Source organism: Ostrinia furnacalis, unplaced genomic scaffold (assembly GCF_004193835.3).
Source record: "Ostrinia furnacalis isolate ACB-3 unplaced genomic scaffold, ASM419383v2 OfSCF6699, whole genome shotgun sequence".
NCBI classification, from domain to species: domain Eukaryota; kingdom Metazoa; phylum Arthropoda; class Insecta; order Lepidoptera; family Crambidae; genus Ostrinia; species Ostrinia furnacalis.
Genome location: NW_021136938.1, coordinates 149,300 through 171,867, shown reverse-complemented (window position 1 = coordinate 171,867; position 22,568 = coordinate 149,300). Strand labels below are relative to the sequence as shown.

Genomic DNA, 22,568 nt, shown 5'->3' with positions numbered 1-22,568 from the left:
TTGTCGTTAGTTAAGTTAATTTTTCGCTTACTCAAATTCATACCGCTCAAGTTATTAAAACAGTAAGTAGGTATGCCATCATCAGTCGCTAAGTTATTTTTAGTCGATCGTTTTTTAATTCCCCATTAAGAATTACTCATTGTTTTATTCCTAAAACTAACATCTACCAGCTGACAGAGGTAAAACCTAGCATATACTGAATTCGAATGGTAAAAGCTCGAAAAAATCGTCGTATTTTCAGAAATACTTACATTTACCAACTCGTGTCGGTAAATCCTAAGACTTACACTTAAATCTTAAGATTAACCGTAGTTCGAGCTTTTACAGTAACATATAGGTAATAAAAGGTTATGTTACTTTAAATGGGTTATTTAACAACAGGAACGTAATATTTTTTGCAAAGAAACATCATAAATAAGGAACTAATCAACTAGTCAGGCAAGGATTAGTAAAAAGCAAGTGAATGTACTCGTACATATACACAATTGTAATGACACAGCCGACTGAGGCGTTAATTATTTTGTCAATATGTCAAACCGACGCACTGGAGTTAAGATTTAAAACAATGGGATTTAAGGGAAACTTCTCTGTACTCGTATCCGTTGTAGATAACAGGTGAATTTCTCAATATAATTATCAATGGATTCATTTCCTTTACTTCTTTTATACTCTTAATACACAAGAACCTTTGCGACTACGTAAATGATAAATGTCAGCCTAGCCGCAGACCACCGACTTTAAGTGGGCCGATAGTTGAGTGGGGCTGTTAAGAGCGTTTACGCCGATTGGCGCAAAAACAGTACTTTTTCAACTCGTTACAATCATTAACCAGTAATATTACAAATATGTTATAGGCATAAATAGTTAGGTAATTTCGTCGTCTAAATAGTTAATTGAGAAAATATTGCGATTAGTTTAGTATTTAAGGATTCTATCAAGATAAGTCCACACAGGTTTTGTAAATTTCCACTTTAGCGTCAGTTTACAAGCTGAATTTTTTATAAAAATACTGTGAAAACGATTTAACAAACATTTATATCCTATAGCATAGATCCTTGGGCAAATAGTTATCTGAGAAATTTTTTAGATTTAAGCATTTAACAATAAGAAATCACAAATTCAAAGAATGTGATATACCCAAAAATCAAAGTGATTTTTACACCATTATTCTTCTTTAATTCAACATAAAAATAGCTTAATATAATTAAATAACATCTTCTTTAAAATATTTACTTTGAAAATATATATAATTCATTGTTATTGTTTTGCTATAAACATTTGGAAACTATTAAAAAACGCTGCGCGCGAATAATTTCCAATGATGCCCCTTGAAATGCCGCGCTTCGCGTAAACGCTCTTAATCAGTATGGGCATGTATGAAAGTGCGCACTCTACACCGATTTGATATCGGCCGATTCTTAATACAAATTAAAATCGGGCCCAACTATCGGCCAACTAAAAATCGGTGGTCTGCGCCTTGGCTCACAAGGATTACAGGACTTTCAGCTAAACATTGTCGCAACAAAGTAACTACTACAATTACTTAAAAGGTATTTCATACGAGGTATAGTGTTAGGCTTGATGTCATTCATACTAGGACACAAATATCCCGCGACTCGTATTTATAATCATAACTATAGCCTGCAGGATGATTCTGTAATTTACCAGTAGCAAAAGGGAGGATGTATCCAAATTAATATTTACCTTAGGTAATTTGCTCTACGCTGACACAACTCATGTTTGCGAAAATCCTTACCTGAAACAAAAAATAAACATTAAGTTTTTTTTTCCATTATTTAACAACTAAAAAAGACAATTACATTTAGATAGCTTAATAGAAGTAATAATGCTTGTATAATAATGACAATCGTGCAGTTTTTTTATGCTTATCAAGGCAGATATTTGACCGCAACACCTGGTGTTAAGTGAATGGCAGTCTAGGATGGTACATAACTTCCTTAGAGTGCCTATTCACTGATAAGAACTGGTAGAGCAAAAAGAGTTACCCTGGGTTGCACCATCTTTCTTTAAATAAATTCCATACAAAAAACACCGGTTATGGTTACAGACGTTACGGATAAAAGTAAGGGTGCAACTAAGGCTTACGAGTAGCTATCAATACTTTGTCGAAACAAATAAGGATATTTTCGACTAATTCTTATACTATCGACAGTTCTACAACTCTATCCTGATTATGCTATCGCAGTTAGCGAAAAACTTAACCAAAAAACAGGATGGCGTGCGGTTACTTGACAGTTCGTTTACACAGTTATGTTAATTGCCGGCTTCAGTGCGTCTGAGTGAGTTAATTGAGCCACATACTCACGTGGCTTTCGCAATAAGCTAGTTAATTAGATTTTTCTTTTTTTCGGTGCTGCATAACTGAAATTCGTGTGAGGATGTTCTAACGAAAACCACTTATTTCCGCGCCACGATTGCGGTTGGGCCAATTTCTAACATTTTCCGCGCGTTTGCAACGTATTGCAGGATGATGCAAGGGTTAGGGGTACTGGGTTTGATTCTCAGTCGGGATGAAAATAGTTTTTGCTAAAGGTGCATGCAAATATGACACAATTTGGGCCAAAAATACGTTTCCAACGTACTTATATGAATGTAGAATCGATAAACTTCTAGTCATTAGAGACTGGACTGCTTTACTTAGTTGCATTTGTGGATTCCATACTTTTATTAGGTTTATAGTTGAATACAAGTCTTAGGGTAGAACTTGTTCAGGGACTTCAAACATACAAGGAAATGTTGTGACCATTTTCAAATAAATCTCAGTGAAAAATTGTATATTTCACTGAGATTTATTTGAAAATGCTTGCTCGGGCGGGCCTTTGCCCTTAACAGGTCGACGTCAACCAAAATAGAATCGTAACCTTTTACAAAGTTTCATTTAGAAATCATAACAAAAAGCAATCTTGTACAGTCGGCATAACAGACTCTACATTTGCGTTGTAAAATCGTTCCTATTGCAAGTGGATAAGATCGTTTACTTAGATCGTTGTCCAACTTACGCCCGTATTCACAAACGATGCTTGCTTAAGTGAAGCAGCAAATCGAACGCACAGTGTTGAACAGAGCTCTGTAATTGGTTCGTATGTCACCCTGTGCGCCGTATACAGAAAGAAAGCTGGAAACTTATAAGCGCTTACTTACTGGCGCTTGTCAGCGCTAGTCCGTTCGTTCACAAAGAAAGCAAGTTGAATGGCATTTTATATGGCAGCGTCCAGCGCTGACCAGCGCGTGTTGAAACTTGTCGGCGCTGTTCAGTGCTTATCGGTGCGCGTTCATTATTTTCCTGCGCGGGTTACCACCAGCGCTGTCAAGCGCCGGTAAGCGCTTATAAGTTTCCAGCTTTCTTTTTGTATACGGCCTAAGACCTCATAGTAATGTTTGTGAATACGGGCGTCAGCCTTTTCCGATAGCCGCCCCGACGCGCCTGCTCCGCCTTATCAATGTTGATAATCACGACAACTTTCGCTCGCGAGGAGCTAGTCTGGAAATGGGAGATTCGTATCTCACGTTTAGAGAGAAGTGATGACCACACGGGCTGACTGCGCTGCGGTGCCTAATAGATCCTGCACATTGACGGTGGGCCCAGTTGCGAGAAGAAAAAATATTTACAATTTGGCGACTTGACCCGTGGACAAAGCTAAAAATGGGCCAAGTCGTCAGAAGACATCTATATTGAATGGCTTTAGAGAGAGATCACTTGCTAGTTCTGGGTAGTAGACTCCCAAAGTGATGCCCAAGCACATAACCGGTTTGAAGCATAGTAGTTGGCAGACTATAAAATAGGAAGCAGTCGCCAAAGCGCTGTATTTCAGCTGAATAATTGTCTACTTTAGAATCTTAAGCTCAATAAGAACTTTAAACTTAACAGCTCTTTCAGGGACCTAAGTATTTTTCAAACTAGCCCGATCGTCGTCGCAAAATGAAATGATAATTACCTTTAAAGGTATGTTCTTATTTTCTAGAAACTGCCTAGTAATAAATCACCTCCAAATACAGCTTTTTAGCCATTAACCCTGCAAAGTAATACACTTAACGAGGCTTTAGTACCTAATATCCTCGTTTATCAACCAACGCCCCGACATTATTGTATAGAGAGGAAGTAATGTACTAAATTCATTAGACTTAACACTGTGGTATCTTATATGCTACGTAATACGAGCTAGTTTGCAACAAAAATGTGTAGCCTGGTGTGCTGACCACTGTACATTAAGTAGATAGCGCTAAATTGTGATTAATGTAAAGTTAATCGACAACAGTGAGTAAATAATAGATGAAAACCATTAGGTAAATCTACCACTGAGTTGTATTTGAGGTGTCATTTCAACTTAAAATTGGATGTCAATAAATTAATCGTCACGTCATCACAAACATCATCATCATCAAGTACCTAATGTCATCTCCACTGTCAGTAGGTAAAAGCCCTTTACTCTGGTAAATACCAGAGGTAAATTTTAGGGTTAGGTCTACATTCCCCACTCTGCTGGCCAGACGGGTTGGATAGACCTGAAGTTCGTATACAGGGTGACAGGAACACTCGACCTATTCTGACATATTCCTTGAAGGGGGTAATACTAGAGGTCATTAGTCCAGTGAACCAGAAGTCAAAACTGGAACCAAGGAATTTTGCTGCTAATGATCTCTAGTATCCCTGTCAAGGAATAGGTCGAGTATCCCAGTCACCCTGTATTTCTTCCTTAGTCGCCTATTACGACATCCATCACAAACAGAGAAACTAATTTCTTTTGCTCTGAGATTTATACTTTAAAATATACGTACTGAACCAGTTACTGGAAAGAAGCAAACCATAAGTGCTGCACCCTACAAATCAATGCCTTATGATATTAGAAAGAAAGTGACTTGGACATATAATAGGTGAAAACGCGGGGCGGGTATATCATAACTAGGGTTGCTAACTAACTATACTATTAAAAAGTCAAAACCAGTATTAGGTATACTGTTTTCCACCTATTACTTTTTACTGTTGAAGAAAAATAAAGTTACAAAATACTGTTTTCAGCAAGCATCACTAGTGTCCATAGATATTTTTAAAAGTAAATGCCCAAAACTATTTTTAGGTGCGCGATGTTGAGCTAAATTGTTTATTTTTTTTAAATACTGTCTGTTTTCTTTCTCCGACCTTTGATATAAGTACCTACTTTATATTTAAAAAAAATCAAAGTTGGCAACCCTAGGTATAACCCGTCGAAGTGTTCACGCGCCGCAGACGCCCCGTGCCTCTTGCACGAAAAAGACGCCCCGTGCCTCTTTCGTCTTCGAGTCATTTAAGTCTTCAAAATCAATCGTCATTGAAATATTTGTCGTAGTCCACTTAGAGCACCCGCCCAAATAGCAACTGCACGAATATCATCTGGCCTAGTCCACGAAAAGCACCTATCGATATTGACAAAAATGTAAAAAAAAATAATCCATGAATATCGATATCGATAGGTACTCTTCGTGGACTAGATCAGGTGCATTCGTGCGGGTGCTATTGGGCGGGCGCTCTAATTGGACTACGTCGAAAGATTACGGTCTTACTGAGAATTGAAAAAAATATAATAGCACGAACAATTTATGACATTTGTTTACATATCGAGATCGAATACTGAACGTGATGTAAAGTGAACTTAGTATGAGAAATGGTGGCACGAAAGTAATTTTGACAATCGAGATCGTCGCGTTATCGTTGAACTCGAAAGCTGGGCATCGAATTTTGTCTCACACCGTCAATGTTTAGTGAGAAGGTTGAAACGTAAACGATTCGAAGACAAAAGTTTTTCGTGCTAGAGGTACCATACTCACGCACCGGCCACTTATTTCGACCCAGTTGTGAGTCACGGCTCATTTCCTAGGCAAAACGCCGACAGTTAGCAGGCACTCCTTTACAGCCCTGTCAATACTCGTAAATAATTCTACACTTTGTTTTTGCCGCTTTGGTAGCTTTGATATCTTTTGCTTTATCGATATGTTGTAATGGCCTACATTCTTATAAAAAGTCCTTTGAAATTATGTTCTAATTAAGTACAGCCCGATCGCCAAATGGCTAGAGTACCTTCTGAGGGCTTAGCGTGAGTTTACATAAACCGTAAAGTAAGCCACTAGTGAGCGCGTAAAATAATGACATTAAAATTTATGACGGATTGTACAGCGCCCCTAGCGGAAACATTCAAGAAATAAAATTTTCATATACTTTTATTAACGCGCTCACTAGTGACGACGTTGATTGTAAACTCACACTAAGCCCTCTGTACACGCCCAGTTTACCCGATGAAGCTGTAAAAGCTCCTAAAGTTCTATTTAACAACCGAATGTATTTTACAAAAGATTCTCAAGAACAAATCCTTCATTTTTATTGCACTGCAAAGAATGTGCCAAATATATGGCTCTTGTATTACACAATTATTATTTTTTAACTTTAATTTAGCAGAATTTCATCATGGTTCACATCACTGCAAACTATAAAGTGATTATGGGCAATACAAGAAATTGATTTGGACCTACCTTTTGTACTTTAAGTACAGGTAATTCAAAACAAGCAAAATTGCCCTAACATCCCGGTAGTACTTAACGTAAATACGCTTTAAGTGTAAAATACATACAATTTACACAAGTATTTTCTCTCCAGCCTACACAGTACATACGCTGTAACGAAATAACCTGTATTTCAATATTACGTAACTAATTACTTGCCCTAAAGACAAAGTTTAAAACTAGTAGAGACTAGGGCATGAATATCGGAATCTCGGAATCTCGTAATATCGGAATCTCGGACTGCGAGATCCGATATTTCAATTCCGATATTGAGCGATCCAATATCGTAATATCGGAATCAGATAAAAGTTTTAATTGAGATTTTAAACAAAGCGTTTAAACTCACCAAAACCTGCCACAAAGCCCAAAGTACATGATTGGCAAAGACCAATGATTTTCTCATGTCTTTCACCATCACTATTTATGGTTAATTGAACTTGTTCTAAATCAATTTTAGCATTTGCCATAGGTACTTGGTCAACAAAGAAAGACATCTCAACTCCCTTTCAAACATTAATTTTACTGGACTATGGACCGTCAGTTCTGCGTACTACGTGCCCTGCCCACTACCACTTCAGCTTGCTAATCCGTCGGGCTATATCAGCGACTTTGGTTAGTTTACCAAGCTCCTCATTTCTGATTAGATCTCGTAAAGAAACACCAAACTTATCCCTCTCCATAGCACGCTGTGTCATAAATTCAAAGGCCACGTTTTCGAGCCGTATATCATCACTAGTAACACACACTAATTGAAGACTTTCATCTTCGTATTCGACGATTTATCTCTTTTTCGAAATTGCATCTAACTACCTAGCTAATCGTTTGTCCGAGATAGATATACTTACTTGTCAACAATCTCGAGAATTGAGCTCCTAACCGAAACAGGGTAAGGGGCAACATGGACATTCGACATAAGCTTCGTTTTTTCCATATTCATCCGAAGGCCTACCTGTTGGGAAACTCGATTAAGGTCTTCGAACATTGTGATAATGTCTTCCAATGGTTCTGCCTTAGTACGCAAAACAGACGGACAATGAGGTAGCAAAATTCTGAAGTGGAGGCCACGTACCGGAAAGCGCAGCGTAGGACTCATAACCACAAGGTGGACCGACGACCTCATAAAGGTAGCAGGAAGGCGCTAGATGCAGGCCGCCACCAACCAGCCATTGTGAAAATCAGCATCGGAACCTGTGTACAGCAGTGGACGTCCTATGGCTGATATGATGATGATGATGGCTCGTGGTTTTGTGAGTTGTACATCGATAATGAAAAAGGAACAAATAACAAGCATATTCAAGTTTTTTACCACTCTCTACAATTTTTGTAACACGTTATTTGAATGACTCTAAAATTCATTCCTCCAACATAAAACAGGGTAATATAATGAAGGAGTAAAAGTTTGTTTGATACATGTGATTTTACAAAAACACTTTAATTATTTGCTAGGTCCGTCTGCTCGTTTGCCTCTTGTCACATAAAAAACCAAGTGCAATGGATACCCATAACGTAAAAATTGTTTTAAAATACTTCAATTTTATGAAGTGCTGTTTTGTACCAAATTATAGATTTTGATTAAAATCATTATTTTATTGTAAACAATCCAGAATTCTTACGAATATAACCAAATATTAATTTTATAGCACATGAAGTCAATTCCGATATTAATATCGGAATTCCGATATTGAGATCTAATATCGGATTCCAATATCGGAATTGAAAACCTTCCGATATTACATGCCCTAGTAGAGACATAAAACATTGTTATGACCGGATTACCAAAGCATAGTGGGCGGAGTGTAGGGTTGCCACAACGTGGTTTTTGACACAGATACCTTAAATAATAATTAGTCTTATTACTTAATAATAACAGCGTATTATTATAGTCGGCAACATAAATATTTTGTGATATTACATCTGCCAGAGGCTTCGCCCACGCACATACTCGTACATTTCCTATATCTGTGTTGATGTTACAGGAAATGTATGAATTCNTACTTTTTCACGGTCACGCGTGACAAATTAATTATTATGTCATAGCAGAACCTTTATAAATAAATAAATGAAAGTTATCAGGTTGTCTAACACAAATATTAGTTGAAAAGAAAATTACTCCTCAAGCTACGACGGGTTTTCCTAAGTTCTAATTGCAAATTGATAAACACCCAAGACGTAAGAGATTCATACGCTATATCCGCGCATAATTCTAGTATCAACAATATTGACCTACAAAAGCAAGCCTAGACCGGTGATAAAATTGTAAGCGCTACTCGAATTTATAACAACTCATGAAATTGTATGATGCTGTAAAAGATTGATTAAATGAATTAAAAAGAAACGTGAAGTACAAATTTTTTGGCTACACTTCTTTCGTGATCAGGTGATCTGATAGAGTACTAAAGTCTTTGAGATAGCGAATTAAGATGACCCTTTCGTTTTCACGGGCGACATTTGGGTAAAAAGTTATCAATTGATTGTCCTCTATTGTATGAATCTGCTGATATATTTCTGTCCGCATATTGTGGCTCATTGGATATTATTATCCGTGGCCGTGGTGCCTATCTTTTCTTAAAGGTTACAAAACCTTTGTTTTTCACCTGTCATCAGCTTTGCAATGGAGGGAAGTCGAACCTTAACTTCGAACTCCTTATATATTCTTCTGATTAATTTCTTTGAGGGTCCAATGACAGTTAACTTTCCCCCGGAACAAACTTGAATTCATTGGTTGGGTTTTTATTGGCGGTCAAGCTGTAGATCGCTACACAGGAGTTGCAGCGGTGGGAACGAGAGGTGGAAATAGGCACGTTGTCAGCGTCAGTGGTAGCCCTACATACGTAACTCCTAGGCAACCAAATTGACATAATAATAAAGTCGGTGATTACCATCAGACACAACAATGGCAGGGCACAGCATCCGGGCGCATGCGCAATGAGTAACACACAACGTTCATGGGTGACATAAAGAAATGACTATCTATAGGTATAGGTAGCTGTAGGTATAGCTAGGGAGGTGCCTGGATGCGGGTGGCGCAGGACCGGTCTTTGTGGAAATCCTTGAGAAGGCCTTTGTCCAGCAGTGGACGTCTCTCGGCTGAAACGAACGAACGAACCAATTGGTAGCCGCTCCCATACCTTAACCACTGACTAAGTGCTAGCACTATAATATTAGCCACAATATGTCATAGAAATTACAGTGATAAGGTCGGTAGTCTATAACTAAGTTTTCAGAATCGTCCACCAAGAGAAAATCAAGAAATGCATTTAAACTAATCATAATAATTATTTACTACGGTTAGTAATTATTTGGGCATGATGGCAAACCACTCTAGGACTGGGATATCAAAAATATTTCAGACGTTTTCTTTATTTATCAAACCCAACTTTTTTCAGTTTAGTTAGCGAGAAACATTAACTTTATCGAACTGAAAATATAAAAACTTTTTCTGAACGTTCCGTTTCACGCAACTTCACGTTTCGTTTCCCATTCATCACTCGCGTGATGTTTTATAATCTGCGAAAGCCGAGGCCAAACGCAACTCTATTTTTTGACTGAATAATAAACTAACTTGTCCCTACTTATGTAAGGTTAAATAATGAGTACGCACCATTGGATCAGCTAATGAGTGTCGAGCAGTGTATATAGTGGTTTAGATATCACTATTTTACTTTAATAGAGACGTTGGAGATATCGATACTTTATGTTAATTTAGCACCAGATTTGTTCTACATCTGATTGATGCCTGTGAATTTAATAATAATAATAATGTAAGTTATGTAAAGCTCTGAATATCAATCAGCAGAATATAATTTACATAATACTAAATATTTTAAAGCTGAAGACTCTTTTTGTTTGGTTGGTTGAACTCGCTAATCTCAGGAGCTAATTTATAATATTAGTCCAATTTGAAAAAATATTGTGATGTTGGATAGCCCATTTATCATATACAGGGTGTTAGGTAAATGGGTATATGAGCCGACACTAGCCCATGTTAACATGGGCATATAAATGGTATGGTGAAGTCAGAAAATCTATATCTTGATTTTAATTATTTTAATTTTCATACAAATCGGATTTTATAAAATTTATTTTGTATGAAAATTAAAAAAATTAAAATGATGATATCAAATTTCTGACTTCACCATACCATTTATATGCATATGTTAACATGGGCTAGTGTCGGCTCATATACCCATTTACCAAACACCCTGTATAATATAGGTTTGAGGCTACCATTACGCTACAATAGGAGCAGAGCATTAATAAAAAAATATTCGTAGGAGCTCGCGGACAGCTACTTTTCTGCTCTTGCTCCCATTTTCTTATTTCTTCATTTCCATTACGCTTAATAGCATTCCTTAGTTAAAAGATAGTCGATAACTCTGCCAGGCACATAACCAAGCATCGCCACGCATCACTTAGCAGCAGCCTCAATTCGATATTTTAACGGCGCGGTTTTAAATCGATATTTAACTGCACAAGTAACATCTCTATGGCGCCGACTGAAGTCAGGTTGGTAACGCATTCTGTTAATCAGACCGCAAAGCTGTTATTATGTGAAACGGACTAACCATTTGTCCGCAGAAACCAACATTTTTACCAACGTATTGGAACAGTTTGACAAATAAAATGCATTGATAATGCTAGGTAAATTATTTTGTATTTTTTTCATGGTACATTATCGGAATTATAGAAAAGGAAGTAATCTTCGCTCTGCTATTTATTTTCATACGAAAATATGTCAATATTTACTTAATCCCTTCAAAGTTCTACGTAGGTAGAGTCTGCTTTGTCCGTATGATGAACGTCAGCGTTCATACAAAGCAATAAATTACAGTTTCGTTGCGATTCTATAATATGTTCTTCTTTACAAAAATCCGTTGCCAAATCTTGTCGCCATGTGTAACTAATTGTGACAAGCGTTGTGCCGAACCAATACAATTTTGAAACATTACCGAAACATGTAACTAGGTCGATGTCAACATTGTAAGTGGTCAGTAAAGCTCGTATTTTCAAAAACACTTGTTAATAATTGTCTTGGCCTTTAAAATATGACAATTATTTAAAAAGATTTAGGCTGGGTTGCATTGCACCATCTTACTTTAACTGTGACAAACGTCAAAAATCTTTCAAATTCCATACAAAAAACACCTGTTATAATCATAGTTACGGTCAAAGTTAGGTGGTGCAAATCAGCCGTACCGTATTTATCTCCAACTTTTCTTTTGTTGAACAAACACTTTTTTTGGTGAGCTACCAAAGTTTTAGTCTGCGATACTAATATTATTTGCTCAATTTTATTGTTTTCATAAAAATATCAAAACATAATCATCATCATCAACAGCCCTTTACAGTCCACTGCTGGACTATGAGCCTCCTCCACTATAGTGGAGGGTTTTGCCATAATCTCCACGCTAGGCAGGCGGGTTGGAGATCGCAGTTTAAAAGATTGATGTTTTTCAGAGAGCGCTGCTGCCCATTCTCTGTTTGATGTGTAGTCCCTAAGTCGCCTCTTACGACACCCGCGGGAAGAGTAGGGGTTGGTGACAAATGTATTCTACTCTGCCGTCACCACACGGCTTAACATAATAGATGTAAGTTATTATTAATATTACAATTTACACAAGCATTTGACTTTATATGCCTCACATACAAAAAACATTCTTGCAAAACTCACATATTTTTTTCAAATTTTGGAGCCAAGTGAGTTTACGGCTGCTCATCATCATCAAGTCATATAGTCTCCACAACAAGAGCGCGACCCTCTAATTTTTTTTTAATTATTATTATAGCTTTAAAAATCCACAGTTATTACAGTTATACAGGGTGGAAACGTTAAGTGATCTCACTCGATTATTTCGAAACTATACAAGATATCGAAAAACTGATTACTGATTCTGAAAGTGCTTTACGAGCTCTTTCAAACAGTAATAGGTTACAGAATTAACTGGATCTATCCGAAAATTCAATGTTTTCAGCCTCCATACTAAATGTATGCCACTATGCCAGCCACACAATATTAGAAGTGTTATTTTTTTTTATTTTAAATAATAAACACTTAAAATTAATTCGTGAATAGCATTCTTATTTAAAATTATTCACGGAAAACATTGGTTTTAGGCTTTACTTGCTATAATATTATCAAGACATGAGTGCTATGATTGTGGCAGTATTAAATGTATGGAAGCTGAAAACATTGAATTTGCGAATAGATCCAGTTTATTTTATAACTTTTTATTGGTACCATTGGATAGAGCTCGTGAAGTACTTTCAGGATCAGTTACCAGTTTTTGGATATCTTGTATAGTTTTTAATATTATGAGGTTTTACTAAATGTATGGAGGCTGGAAACATTGAATTTTCAGATAGATCCAATTTATTATGTAACCTATTATTGGTACCGTTGGATAGAGCTCATGAAGTACTTTTAGGATCAGTAAGCAGTTTTTGGATATCTTGTATAGTTTAGAAATAATCGAGTGAGATCACTTATCGTTTCCACCCTGTATTTAAAATTAATTAAGTATTTCTCTTGATTGTGGCCCCACTTGGGTAAAAGCCTCCTCCATCATTTTGATGGAGGGTGGTGGTCTACTTCCCCCGCGGTGACCAGCCGTATTGGGAGAGAGTTTTTGTTGTGTAAGATGTTGTTGTTGTTTACTGTAGTTAGATTTTCGTTTCCGGTGTGATGAGTTGTATTGGTTGTATTAGTTCCTGGTTTCGTTTGAAGCGGAGTTCCGTCTAGCTCGAAATGTATCGAATCTCTTGTTAAGTTTTTTTGGAGGGGCAGCTGTTATATTTTTTGTGTCTTTCTGATTTTCTTTTGGTGACTTAGATGGTGATCTTTTTCTTTTAGTTTCATCTACATCCCTATCCTTGACTATAAGTTTGTCGTATCTTATAAACGCTATCTTCCCTTGCCTTTCTTCTTGCCCTTTTTTCTCCTTTAGTTCTTTCCTTTTTATAAGGACCCTCTAATTTACCAGACTTAAATGGAGCATTCGGCCTGCAAACCTCACGCTGGCTAGACGTGTTGAGGGGAAGTTTACGGCTCTCAAAAAGGTGGATCTGACTAAAATCTATCAAAAGAAAAGTGAGTTATTTATGATACTCAAGTTGCGTTAAGGGGGCGTCCATTAATTACGCGAGACAATTTTGGCTATTTTTAACCCCCCCAGCCCCCTTGGTGAGATTTCATGAGATATTGCCAGACCCCCTCCCCCACCCCCTAATCTCACTTGAGATTTTCCAAAATGCCTATTTGCAATGTAAATGAGATAATACATGCTTCGAAAATATTAGATTTTATAAAAATAACCCGACCTGCGTAAAAAAAATAACTATTAGTACAATTTTTAACTATTAGTTTACATTTTGTTAATATTTAAGCATAGGTAGCAATAGCAAACTGCGGATCTAAAAACTGGGCCTGTGTTCACAAATGCAGACGGAGGATTTACTCTGTTTGTTGTGGAATAAATTACGAAAAAATTACGTGATATTTCTCGACACCCCCCCTCTCCCCCACGTGAGATTAAGTGAGGTTTTTCTGGACCCCCCACCCCCCCCTAAAAGTCTCATTAATTAATGGACGCCCCCTAACTGCAACATAGACACCTGCTAGTGAATCACAAAACGTAATACATTTCGTTCATCAAATGATCTCGTAACCAAATGAATAGGTATGAGTTGTTACCGTTAGTTACCATCGCTTTACTTCAACCGTTTGGTTACGCAAAACAACTGGAGGGCGTGGAGTGGTAATATGCGAATACTAATATCGGTTTCGAACTTTTAAATTAGTTTGATGATCTTGTTAGGTAAGAAAATTGATTATCCAATAAATTGCTATGATTAATGCTTCTGTCGATGGTCGAGCATTAACGTTGCTTTATTAGTTGTCTATGCCACGAAATAGACCTAAGAAACTTTTAAGAAACATCATGTACAAACCAGTAAAGTAAGAGTTGCATTTCAAAAAACAACTTTAAGAAGAGGAAAGTGATCTAAACATCTTCTAACAATAATTATTTTAAAAGTCCACTCGTTAATGTTACCTTCATGGTATAAATACCGATACAATCGATTCCAAGAGACCAGCCAGACCTTTAGCTTGACTTAACGATTATAAAACTGTTGATATTCGCCCAGAATTTTTATCAATACATCATAAAGCGAACCTTTACAGTCATTCAGTCTTGAGAAGTAAAGCCCACTTACAGAGTCAAGGTGAATCGAGCTTCCCCAATTTTCCGACACAATAATTATGACAACAATACCACTGTTTTCCCACCAACCACCCAGATTAACAACCGCTATAGAGCCACACAAAAACTTGTATGGCTGACGCATCATTGTGTTCATTGCTCCATTTCCCCAGTAAGACAGCACACCGCTATGCATGTTTTTTTGCCGTGAATAAAAAATGTTATGTTTAAGTGTGCTACTACAATTTGCAGACTTTTCTTTTGCAGCGCAACGACAATTTGATATACTGGTGAGTCGCTCCAGTTCAGGTAGCGTCACATCTTTTGAAGGTACAGACGAGAGCACATCGAGATAACTGTAGCATCTTATGTAGTTGTGATAGAAGCGATTTTACAACAAAAATAATCAGGGCCCCAATTGCGTTAAATATTTTCAACTGCCACGCGACTGGATTACAAACGAACATCAGCTGTTTTGACAAATCCGTATCACGGTCTCGTTTTGACAGCTACTTCAAACGATGCTGTAACGTAAACGGAGCGCAACTGCGCAACACAAAACTTTTAATATGCTGTTAAAAGGTTTCCCAAAAAAACTATCATTGCTAGTGAACTAGTGATACACTGATGTTCGGACATCGGACTGATGTATCATATTAAAATAAACACATCAAAATTGATAAGTCATTCGAAAAGCGCGATGACCTCAAACATAAATAAATAGTAGAGTCAATGTTTATCTACAAAAAATGTGATGTTGTCGACCTCAATGGATCCAGTTTATACCCAGCACATGTGCTAAAAGCATATTACACAAAAAGAATGTGTCGCGTGACACTACCAGCATCCAACATCTCGCTACAATATCGATTCGAAGTCATAACAATCTCGAACCTAATTTTTTGAGCCGCGTGGTTCCACCAGAGTGGAATAGGACCACCCCCACTCTTCAGGAGCAGAAGACAATCTATACCTTGATTTTTTAGAATCCAGCAGAGATGTAAACAAACACTTTCATACACAATTACACCATAATCACTTACGTGTTCATAATATCATACACATTATTTAACAAGCCCATGAAACCAACTTTATTTTCACGTTTATACAAGTTTGAAATCAATCTTTGAAACAAATTATTTTAGCAAAATACGTGGACGATGAAAATTTGTGAGACTAGTCAAATTGACTTGACGTTTAAAATCATGTGTTATCTCCATATTGTCTATGACTTGTCTCTGACACATCAGTGCTGTAACCTGTGAGTCATAGACAATAATCTGTAAATTTAATCGATATTATTTTAAGTATTCACTTATTCCGATTACTGATTAATTTTAAATAAAAACTATACGATACTTTGTTTAGTTTTCCAGCGATAACTTCGACAATATTGGAGATAACGTAAAATTATTTTTCTACTTTTATTTATGGTATACTTTTTCGGAGTCAGTTTAATTTTTAGTCGGTTTTATTTAAACGAAATTATTTTACTTTTTTATGCAATTATGCTTACGTATTGTTCCATTGCTTATTTTCCTATATAAGTAAATAAAATAAAAGAAAATAAAAATATTCTTTCAGTGAGGGTTTTCGCGATTGAAAAATCCGCCAGATGGCAATACGTAGACGCGAGGTCCAAATGCTGCGTGATTGGTGGATTTTGACTCTGTCAATGTCATGTCAAAAATAACAAATCATGCAGCATTTGGACCTCGCGCTGCGCGATTGGTGGATTTTGACATATCTGTCAATGTCATGTCAAAAATAACCAATCATACAGCATTTGGACCTCGCGTCTACGTATTGCCATCTGGCGGATTTTCGCATCTTAAATTACATCCCTAGCGGAATAGAGCAACAAAGAACTGAGCGCGCGAGATGTCGCTAGAAGCAACACTGTCAAACAGAACTTTTTGCAACTATTTGAAGTTAAATAACTTTACGGATATTATTATCATTGATTGTTTTACTGTCCAGTGTGTTTTTTGATTACGTCTGTGCGTATGCAAACAAACAAACTGTATAGTTTGTTTCCTGTTCTCGAAAATTTCATAATCAGTTCACATTCAATGTTGCGACTTTGTTGCATATTTTTAGTATTTTGACGATCACCCGGCGATGATACGCAAGTACTACAATATTTCACTTCGCGATTAACGAGAGGTTTTGTCGCATCACTAGTTCACAGACTAAAAATATTTTTATGTCAGTTGGCCATTTTTGATGACATTTCTGCTGATTTCTAAAAAATTAGACTGTACATACAAAGTGCGCTCGGGCAACGCACACATAGACAACGCTCACGGAGACATCGCCAATAATCGCAGACCAGTCTAAACCAGTGACAGCGGGAATGGCGACAGCTTTAGATGCGTCTGTGTGCACGCAAAATGAAGGAAATACAGGCTTAGAATGTCTTCTGTTACTATCTATTTTATGTAAGAGGCGACTAACCCGTATTCACAAACTTTACTATGAGCTCTCACAGTGCGCGTGGACGCACAGGGTGACACATGAACCAATCACAGAGCTCTATTCAACGCTGTTCGATTTGCTGCTTCACTTAAGCAAGTATCGTTTGTGAATACGGACGTAAGGGAGAAATATGCCAACATCGGGCCTCTCCAATACTCCCCAAACGGTCTGGCCAGCGTATACTTAGGCCAAATATTTGACTCTTGGAGTCCGTTCCTTAGAGACTGTGGAGACCAAATGACCAGATGATGAAACCGATTTAATAAGCATGTTATTAGTAAAACTAATTCATCGCCTTGAAAGGTTTTGTGTACAAGCTGAATATTATTTTGCATGTAGTACTGTACATTTTAAATTGTACCTTTACATTTTAGTGGTATACAAGACTACAAATAAATAAACGAAATACATATATTCGAAATTAATTGTGTACAGTCGCGGAATGAAAAGGTTCGTCACCTTAGTGTCGGTTTTCGCTTGCACTAGGTACTGTAAGAGTCAAACCTGCCAACATAACAGTGCAAGAAACAGTGCTGCCCCCCTAGACAAAACGCACTTTTTGATCGAAGCGAAAATCGAATCCGTCAAAACTCCATACAAAAAAGGGGCTTTTCGACCACTTATCGACTGGTTTGCGATTATAATTTGCACTTTGTCTAGACCCACTGCTAACATTTAAATAAATAATAATATGACGTTTGCTAATGAATAAGGTTTTGCTTGTTTATTTTTCTATCCCATCAGTGCAATGCAATGATGACATTGACCAATTGACAATAGTTTTTTTTATTTAATAGAAATAATAATGGCAAGTTGAACCAACAAGAAGGTTTTATTTAGTTTATAAATCTAATCTTCTTGACAAGATAAATCGTCAAACAACTCTGATCTGAATAATTTTGAACTTTACTGACGAACAGTTAAAGATTACTTTCTCTAACTCGAGATTATTCTGTAACATAGTTTCAAAAGGTAATATGTGCTCGCGATTCGTTGAAGGAATCAATTTGAAAACTGACGAACCTTTTCATTCCGTGACTGTACATTGTACACATAAGAAAAAAAATTAGGGAACCAGTTTTTAACCGCATAAATAATTCAAATGTAAATGAAAATGTTGGTTTTTATAATAATAAATAAATCGGTGCACTTACACGATAAAACTAATATTTATTGTTGATATAAGCGACGAATTATCTTATTAACGAAAAACACGCACAATCATTTGTCCAGATTTTTTAAAAACTAATTAATCCGTTAATTTACTGTACCTATAACGTTTAAACGAACGTTTAAAATTTTAAAAGAAATATTCAGCTAATATATTCATACACAATACATTTCTAGACAAGCGTGACTGAGCGCGTGCTATGTGTAGACTACGGAAATAAAGATTACTGATTTTTAACTTTCTACCAACTATATTTTTGTAGAGTAATATTTAATGCTGTTTGTCCAACTTTTATTTATTGAGTAATGTTAGAAATGCGTTATGACAACAAATTATTATTGTGCTACTATTGCTAACAAATTCGTTTAAATTGACAATTTGACAAAGCTCCTTAAATGGAGATTTGTTTTAAATTAATCAAAATAATTGCTATGACAAATGTTTGTGAAGAAGAGCGATACTTTTGAACAAGGACATAATTTCTCGTGACAATACAGCTCAAATTAAACCTAAAACGCCTACAACATCTCGTTCCTAATTTGAAACGGTTACCGAGAACGAGAAAACTGTTACACGACACACGGGAGACAAGAAGTAAGGGCCATACGCACGCGCCTAGTAACGGAATCACGCATTAACGTTGGTCACAGACCCGCATCTGCCATCCGCCTTCGGTTCCGGTGGATTCTTTAGAAAGTACAGAAGCTTTTCTTGTAGTCCACTATTGGGTAACCACTTAATAGAAACGTTAGGTAATGTACTTAACATCATTAGGCTTTGAACAAACTTTGGAACCGTTTATATGTTGCCTTATGGCTGAGTCTACAAATTTTCCTCGATTTCTCCACAACCTGCTCTTGGGTGGGTCAAGTGGTACTGACTAATGAATCATAGAAGAAATTTCGCAAAATAACAATGATATTATAGGATGGCTTTTCTTCAATGGTGAAGATAAAGATGTTCGTGACACTGATTCTGGTAAAATGCGGACTTTCTCTGAATACAAATTTGTATTTTGTTAAACATAAAATGACGGGTTTTGCTATATTTATGGATATGGCCCATGTGTTTCACAGAGATGCCGTGATCTAATATTGAAACGCTAGCGGCGCGGAACAGATGGCCATAGTTGAGGCGTTAACCTCAGTTGACATTGAAATTGAACTGAACGAAGACTATTTAAGGTCACGCGTACACAAACTCAATTCGGAGATTGGGTTTTTTTCTAATTTGACATCAATTTTTGATGCATTTCATGTCTTACTTTGCGAAGAAACATTCGCTTTGACTTTCTAGTCCAAGACGAGCTGAAAGTCTAGTTATTTCATTTGTTTGTTTATTTTAATTGTGTTAAAATTTTAATATTACATCTTAACTTCATCACCGGCAAGTTTAACTCCATGTTACGATCTATCCGAACCATGTCTATTTAAAGACAAACATTTTAATTAAAGACATAAACAGCATGAAATGATCGGCGGTTAGTTCATATTAATTGCCGCTAAGTAGCGCTGATCATTAACAAAGTCGTTAATTGGAGTGGTAGCGTTGATTGCGTCGGGCTTAGAGGTGGGCGCCGATATAAAATTGGCCGGCGGCGGCGCGCCGACTTTTTGACCTCGGCGGCGGCGGCGTCGGCGGCGTGACCTTGTTTGACCTTTGTTCATTAGGTATTTTTTTTAAATCTGCTTTTTTAGTATCTGTCGTCAAGACTAATCAGGTGATTTGCAGTTTGTTGGGGTTTGAGCCACTAAAGCAGTGATTTACTTATGGTCGGGTATACTATATTACATGGGTCATAGTTAGGCAAGGGAATAAACGAGCAAGAATGATCCTTTTCCATAATTTTAACAATACAAATGTCAGATTAATTGAGCGATAAGAGAATTCGTTAGGCGACTTGCCAGCCTTTTGGATCATTTCCAAAGTTAAGAGACTTGCGAGGTTCTTCTCACTCAGTGTGATCATTGTCAAGACCATGGACTTCATGGTGATGCAAGTGCTTTACGAGGGTCCATTTTGGCTATTTCTTTAGCCATCTCTCTTAGCGTTAGTTCCTTCGTTTCAGCCGAAAGACGTCCTGCGCCGCTCGCATCCAGGCACTTCCTGCGACCTTTCCCAAATCGTCGGTCCACCTAGTGGGAGGCCTGCCCACGCTACGTCTTCCGGCTCGTGGTCACCACTCAAAAACTTTNGTACAGTTCTGGACTGCAAGAGTACCGCTTTAAAGCCTTGTCCGCTCTAATCGAGTAATCTAGTAGTAACTCACCCTTATAAAGGCTGATTTACACGTATTAAGTAGTTAACTTTTAAGTGATCAAATTGCATCGTAACTAAATTTTAACTTAATTCCAAACGTCAAGCTCTTGTTTACTATGAAACTGCTTGTCAAAACGTGTCAAGTAACAAGCCTCGTTCACCAACTTGACAGAAAAATCAACTTAAAATTTAGTTAGGTACCTACTTAACACGTGTACATCAGCCTTAATAACTAAACTACTCGCTACTGACCAAAAAACCGTTCGCAGTTTGATCGATCGAACCGCCGAGTTTGGACTCATTTAGTTGGCGAGCGAGTGAGCAGGGAAGCGTGGTTGTTACTCACCTGTCAAAATGGAACACATGTATTGGCTCGACTAAACGATTTTTTTATGAAACACAAGGTTAATTTGTCAAGAGTATACTTATATTAGTCTTATCTTCTTACAGACGTCACTCGGCAACCCACAAGACATGGTGATCATTGGCACACAGAAGACATACAACGACGGCAAATGGCACAAACTGGACGCCGGCCGCTACCTCGCCAACTGCTCTCTCAAGGTATGCACAACACACACACCTCGCATGCTAGCACACGCACACTAACACATTTCTCTATCAGTGAGTTGCTTGCCATCAGTTATAACAAAAGACAATTTCTGGACACAACTTATTACCAGCTATCGGGAAAATCTTCAGCAGGCAGAAGCGATAAAAATATGCAAGCTGTAGAACTCAGAAATAACGGTCAAAACGGTTGAAATTCCTAAATCATTATCGAATTTTCCATGCCTTCTTTCTTGATAACTATTACAAACAATTGATTCTTTTAACACCTCCGCAAACTATTTACTCTCAAATAATAGCATACGAAGAGTGTTTATGGTCCTTAACTGGTATTCGTTTTTATTCCCAAGGTGGACGACGAAATCCTCCGCGCGGTATCGTCATCACCAATCATGGAGATCACAGCCGTGGACACGATGAACTTCGGCGGCAACAACAAGGGCATAGTCCACGTGCGCGACGCCGGCTTCGACGGCTGCCTGCGANTTGATTGCGTCGGGCTTAAAGCTTATCTTTATTTCTAATCGTAGTTTCTTTGTAAGGTTTATAGATGTATGATTGCTTAATATCATTACTATGTATTACATGTTAGACGATGAAAGGTATAATTTATGGCCCCGTATAATTTTGAACAGCCATATAATAAGTAAACTGTGTGATCAAAAATGAATTTATTCACATAGTATGCAGCTTCATAACAAAATAATATTTGCTGAAGGAATACCGGGAAAGATTTCCACGACAGGTCCAAGGCTGCACGCATCCATTCGCGCTCTACGCAACCTTCACCAGGTTCCACCAGGTATAGTCATGAGAGACAAAATCTTAATAATAGAGAGATGCATGTTAAAGCGTGAGAGAGCTGATCTTCCCTGCCCTTTTGTCCCTATGTCTGAGAGTCCTCCGCCTGGACATGAGCTCCCCTGGCCTACATGGAAATCTNCGATGGCTCCTACGTATACTGGCGTAAGTGAAAAAAGTAAATTTTACAGGAGAGCCATTTTAGTGGCCAGAACCATATTTTTGGGTCATATCTTCTGACCTACTAAAACGAATTTAATGAAATTTCACATTTAGCCTTAACATGTAATGCTTTTGCTACTGCCGTTATCAATTTTTATATTTTTGTTATATATTTTGAGATTTTACGTATTGCCCTTTTACGTCGTCACATTTCTATAATTTCATGTATATTTTGAAAATTATAAATAACTTGAAAAAATAATTTTCAAATTAGTTTGAGATGCGACTCTTAACGCTAAAAATTAAATAACTATTCATGTATATTGTTCAACGTAAAGAGACTTAAATGACAATGTAAATATAATATTTTAAGC

General features: G+C 37.2%; 1 protein-coding gene across 1 annotated transcript; it reads left to right on the top strand.

The window, feature by feature from the left end:
- Nucleotides 1-21,110: 21,110 nt before the first annotated feature.
- LOC114362715 (laminin subunit alpha-like) lies at nucleotides 21,111-21,755 on the top strand. The gene is made up of 2 exons (XM_028318228.1): nucleotides 21,111-21,225; nucleotides 21,582-21,755. The coding sequence occupies exons 1-2, from the start codon at nucleotides 21,136-21,138 to the stop codon at nucleotides 21,753-21,755; spliced, it is 264 nt and encodes an 87-aa protein (XP_028174029.1). The 5' UTR covers nucleotides 21,111-21,135.
- The last annotated feature ends 813 nt before the right edge of the window (nucleotides 21,756-22,568 follow it).